The 5,742-nt window shown below is 47.0% G+C and overlaps 1 protein-coding gene across 1 annotated transcript; it reads right to left on the bottom strand.

Moving 5' to 3' along the window:
• Positions 1-3,685: 3,685 nt before the first annotated feature.
• Positions 3,686-5,156, bottom strand: LOC123105388 (2-hydroxyisoflavanone dehydratase). The gene has a single exon (XM_044527445.1). It carries the CDS (start codon positions 5,000-5,002, stop codon positions 4,004-4,006), a length of 999 nt encoding a protein of 332 aa, XP_044383380.1. The 5' UTR covers positions 5,003-5,156; the 3' UTR covers positions 3,686-4,003.
• Between the last annotated feature and the right edge of the window lie 586 nt (positions 5,157-5,742).

Below are 5,742 nucleotides of genomic sequence, written 5' to 3'. Positions count from 1 at the left end.
TTTAAAATTGACATGATTCCGACTATTTCAATAGTAATGCACACACTCTGTCTCGAATAAGTGCCGCTGTCTTAGACTCTATCCGGTTTAGCCATGACCCAAATAAAGTGGCAACGCTATTAGGAGACTTCATCGTCAACGGAGTATCAATCTATAGTTAATCACTTGTCTAAGAAAATGCAAAGGTCAGGAAATTTAACCTAATTAGTTTTGGTAGTTATTTGCAGGCGATATTTTGAAAAGTCACTTTTCTAAGAAAAATTGGCATGGCACAAATTAAAAGTCATTGTCAAGAAAATTTGATGGTTCCTTTCTACCACCAATACGACTCAATCTCCATACGACACAACCATGTAAAAAAGTAAAAGTTATCGCCACCAACGTGTGAGGCTGCTCCACCTGAGGTGTTGGTGGGTGGCACTGGCGCATGCTTTTCCCACGTGGCTATCCATTATGCTAAACTCTCACCTGATATTGCATCCGTACCTATACTCAACTACTAAGATGAATTTCTCAAATATTTGTTTTACTAAGATGCCATCACAACATTTTCATTTTTGAGGGTCTTTGCGCGCTAGGTCAGCTACACCTAGACTCATGCAGATGAGCTTGGGCGTGTGTCAAACAAGTAAAGCAGAGAGAGGCCGGCTAGTACTTGTTTTCTGGCAGCTTCCTTTCCCACATTTTATGCTATTTTTCTCATCTTAAACATTTCAGTGCATGATGTGTGTTTGTTGTTGGTTTAAATTCCCTTCAATTTGGACGTGGTCAGGTTGGTGCTAGGAATGAACAGTTGGCTAAGCTGAATGACATTTGTAGCCAGGTGGTTTTGACAGAAGATTCAGATAAGTTGGTTTCGAAACTAACAGTTTCGGGATCCGTCTCTGTAAAATCTTACTACAATGCCTTGCAACACCACGGTGTTGTTCCATAGAAGTTCATGCGGAAGATTAAAATACCTTTAAGAACCAAAACATTCATTTGGCTAGTGCTTAGTAGGAGTATACTAACTAGAGATGTTCTAGTCCATAGAGGTGGAAAGTGTATCAAATAATGCTTGTTTTGTAGTGGGGATGAATCTATGTCTCACATTGTTTCACCTGTCCCATGGTTAGACATGTATGGCTTGTGCTTGATCAGAGTATACTAACTAGGGATGTTCAGATCCATAGAGGTGGAAAGTGTATCAAACAATGCTCGTTTTGCAGTGGAGATGAATATATCTCTCCGAATACCCAATTCTGAGCCCCAGCTCATCTGCATCCGATGAATAGTGAATTAAAAAATAATACTAGAAAAATAAAAAAATGTGAAGAAAGACGACCGCGTGCGTGAGGTGCATGCCAATTTCAGAGTATTTGGATATCTGAGTAGCTCTCAGCAAAAAAAAAAAACCGGTTCCAAACAGTGCACAAACAGGAAACTTTTTCATAGACCTCAAAATTGTCCTTTTTGTTGATCCAAATTATCTGAAATTTTGCACGGACATTATGCACTCAGCTATCTTTCTCCACACAAAAAATGGGATATTTTGAATTTTTCTAGTATTTTTACCGATATTTTGTTCACTCCCGGGCACATCTAAGCCCAGGAGCCAAAACACCTCGTCTCTATCTCTCACCTTTTTTCACCTGTCCCCATGGCTAGACATGTATGAAATGTTGCCAGCTGTGCTTTTAGTATTGATTACCACTTTGCAAACGCTGAAGATGGCATAGATACTTGGCTTGGGGGATTAAATGGTAGACAAAAGGATCTTATGTCTATTACAACCGTGATTTGGGGGAATCGGAAAGTGAGGAACCCTGTGTGTTTCAGAGCATTTGGCTGCGCGGGTCGGTTGACATGTTTTTTTCAGATATGCAAATGAATTGGCTCTTGGAGTTTATTGCAGGCGAAGGATGACATAAAGGACTGGCGGCGGTGGCCTGTAAGACTTCTAGCACAAGTAGGTTGTGAATGTTTAGCGCTAGCAGAAGTTGGAAGACCTGTATCCGGAGGCTGACAGTGTGAGATGATCTGATATGTGCATTGTCAACCCAGCAAAACTGCTATATGCTGCTGGAGAAGCTTAGAGGAATAGTTTCCCCCTGTTTTCTCCAAAGCTAGTATTGTCTTTGGTTTTCCACATGTTAGGTGTTCTTTCTGTAATGCACTTTATAAACTCGTAGTGTCTTTCTCTTTTGATGCTCGAATGCTGGTGTGTCACGGTGGTGGACGATGTAGAATTGATGGTTTTCTTAATGAAAATCAGGGGAAACCCTTTTACCTAAAAAAACAAAGAACTCTACTTGTTTTCTCACACATGGTGCAGAACTTTTGGAAATTAGACATGTGTTGTGAAATCAATATGTACACTACACACTTGTATGTTCTATCTATTGTGCGAGAGAGCACATCATCTGCTGCTAGATTTGTTTGGTGACAGATGGAGATGTGTCAGCTTTGTTGTCAGAAAGAGGATCGGTCTTCACGGTTGGTCTCACCAAGGAATGCCATGACCTAAGCATCGAACCCAAACATGGCTCAAAACCTTGAGAGATTGATACTCCCTGTGTAAACTAATATAAGATGTTTTAGATTAGTGATCTAAAATGTCTTATACTCCCTCCGTTCCAAATTACTCGTCGCAGAAATAGATGTATCTAGAACTAAAATACATCTATATCTGCGACAAGTAATTCGGAACGGAGGGAGTATTAGTTTACAGAGGGAGTAGATTATTGGGTGGCAAATGGAGCAACAGTCTATTTGCAAGTCTGCACAAACAGAATGCTCTGAAAAAACTGAAAAGATCACTTACTGAATGTTTTGCTGACAATCGAAGCCCACATGAATTTCAGACGGCAGCATTGGAGTTTTCTGCTTATTGGGCATCTATGCATTGAAACTTTAGGATATGCTGATTCTAGGAAACAATGGATCATAGTAAAAGAAGGCACCTTAGCAATATTTTGAGAGCCACTACTAAGGTGCCTTCTTTTGAGTTGAAGAGTAGCTAAAGACACTAGAGTTGAAGACTTTGCTGAAGAAACTGAAGCTGAAGAGAGTTGTTTTATACATCTTGCAACATTTAAGATATGAGAATGAGAGAATAATAAGCTGAACCATTGACTTACAGAACCGAGCACTACATGGTCACCAGCTCATGGTGCAACATGGAAGACAACAGGGATTAATAATCAAATGGCAACCGACTAGCTAAGCAACAGGGATTAAGCAAAGGTATCTTGCCATGTGAAACCAGCTAGCTAAGCAGAGGAGATGCAACTACGAGACATAACTTTGCGTAACTGTTGAAGCAAATGAACCTGAAATGAGCTTTCAACTCTAGCTAGTACCAACCAGGCAAGCAGCAATTTCAGAAACTTGTACAGCTAGAAATAGAATAAGCGAAGAGGAAAGAATTGCCAAACTTTGAACTCTGAAGTGCGTACAATGCAAAGAATTCCTGAACTTCGATCACCAATCCAACAAGTATTCCTGAACAATGGCGATTCGCCTTCCATCCATAGACATGCCAAGCAGAGGAAATGCAACAAGGAGACAGAATGAACTTGAAACGTTCTCATTTCAAGCGTAACCTGACATTCTTGCAGCGAAGCGGCTAGTGCCAAACAAGCAAGCAGAAATTTCAGAAACTTGTAGTACATATATAAATAAATTAGCGAAGAGAAAGAATTCCTGAACTTTGAACTCCCGAAATACATATACCGCAAAGTAAACCTTGGACCCAATACAACAAGTATACTAATATCATCTCTGTATGAAACTATGAATGTACCATATATCCTCCAGCAATTCTGATACAGCACCCATTGCCACAAACAATGGCGACTCCCTTCCATCCGTAAACCCAATACCTGAATTCTGAACAATGGGTGAACAACACCAACACAAATCTGAATCCTGAACCCGAAATGTTAAAGCAGCATCCATCCACTGAGTGATGAAGCTGCGCTTATTTCCCGATTTCCTGAGTATACATGGTGATGAGATGCAATCAATTGTTGAGGAACTCGGCGATGACCTTGTCCTGGGCGACGGCCTCTTCGCAGCAGGGCTCGAGGAGGTGGAAGGTGTGCCCCTTCCCCGGCGCCTGCCAAATGTCGGCCTCCCCGCTCCACCCGCTCGCCCTGAGCCGGTCGTAGTAGGCGCGGCCGCGGTCGCGGAGCACGTCGCCCTCGCCGATGCACACCAGCACACGCCGGCACGCCAGGGCGTCCAGCCCCGGCGCACCGTCCACGAACGGGTTGATGAGCGGGTCGTCCTCCCCGGTGGTGGTCGGGCACATGACGCGCCACAGGCTGGCCAGGCTCTCCCGCGCCGCCGGGTCCAGGTCGTCGGAGGCCACCTTATCGGTGCCGAGGAAGTAGGGGTGGATCATGAGGAGGCCGTGGATCGCGGCGCCGTGGGGCAGCCCCTCCGCGCCCACCCGCATCGCCACGTGGTGCGCGATGTTGGCGCCGGCGCTCTCGCCGCCGAGGTAGAGGCGGGCGAAGTCGGCGTGGTCGGCGAGCCAGGGCTCAAAGCCAGCGGCGGCGGGGGCGGCGTGGGAGACGACCCAGGCGAGCGCGTCCCAGGAGTCGGCGTAGGCGGCGGGGACGGGGTGCTCGGGCGCGAGGCGGTACTCGACGGAGACGACGAGGACGCCGGCGAGCGCGGCGAGGTTGTTGAAGTAGGCGTGGAAGGTGGGGTTGAAGGCGGAGCCGAGGCAGAAGCCGCCGCCGTGGTAGTAGACGAGGACGGGGAGCTTGGCGTTGTCGGGCTTGGCGGGGTCGATGTGGGGGAGGTAGAGGCGCGCGGAGACCTCGGGGGAGATGACGCGGTCGCGGGAGGCGACCCCGGTGGCGGCGTCGGCGTGGGCGGAGGCGGCGACGAACTCGGAGCCGAAGTAGCGCTCGACGCGGTTCTTGTAGATGCGGATGCAGGGCATGGACTCGTAGACGATCTCGTCGTCGGCCGCGGGCGCCGGGGCCGGGATGGGGACGGCGGCGGCCATCGCGCGCGCGGGCGAGATCTGGGCGACGGGGCGACGGTACGGTGGTGGTTGGGACTCCGGGCCGAGGTTGAGGGGACGTGTAGACTTTGCTCTGCTCTGGTCAAGTAGAAATGGCTCAAGCTAGGTTGGTGTTGTGTTGATTGGCTTCTTGCTGCAACTCAACTACACTACTTAAAATGAAGAAGAATTGATTAATTCCATTGGTTAATCCTGATTAGTCGTAGTTGTAGAACATGGAAGAGCTCTGACCGATTTTTCTTTATTTTTTGAGGGAAGGAGGGTTGTGGATCCTGATCTGCTTGCCCAAAATTCATAGGCTGCGTAGTAGCATAATTAAGTTGGTCCAATGGGTGAAAATGGTGTTTCTTTAGTCCAAAATGGCCGCAATTTGCCGCCTCCTTCTGTCAACATTTTTTCTGAAGCTATTTCGAAAAGAAAAGAAAAAATGGAAACCTCGAAGCCAACGCCTGGATCTGGAGAAAATTTGTTAGTTGTTTCGTGGGAATGCAGCAAATGCGGTAGTGGTGGGAGCTCGTCCGCTCGTGCAAGATTCTCTCACGCGGTATATGCTCGGCCTCAGAACTCACCAAAATATGCAGAGTCAAACAAGAACACGCCGCCCCTGTTGTATCAACTCCGCAGCCAGCCCCATATGGCCTGCCACTGAAACCCGTGCACGGCGCTACAGATTTTCTGCTTCTCTAGCTATAGGTACGGTTGACCGACCCAGTTTACTGGCT

The sequence above is a fragment of the Triticum aestivum genome, chromosome 5A, assembly GCF_018294505.1.
Source record: "Triticum aestivum cultivar Chinese Spring chromosome 5A, IWGSC CS RefSeq v2.1, whole genome shotgun sequence".
Classification (NCBI taxonomy): Eukaryota; Viridiplantae; Streptophyta; class Magnoliopsida; order Poales; family Poaceae; genus Triticum; species Triticum aestivum.
Note: the sequence above shows the minus strand (reverse complement) of the source record. Positions and strands in the feature narration are given on the sequence as shown.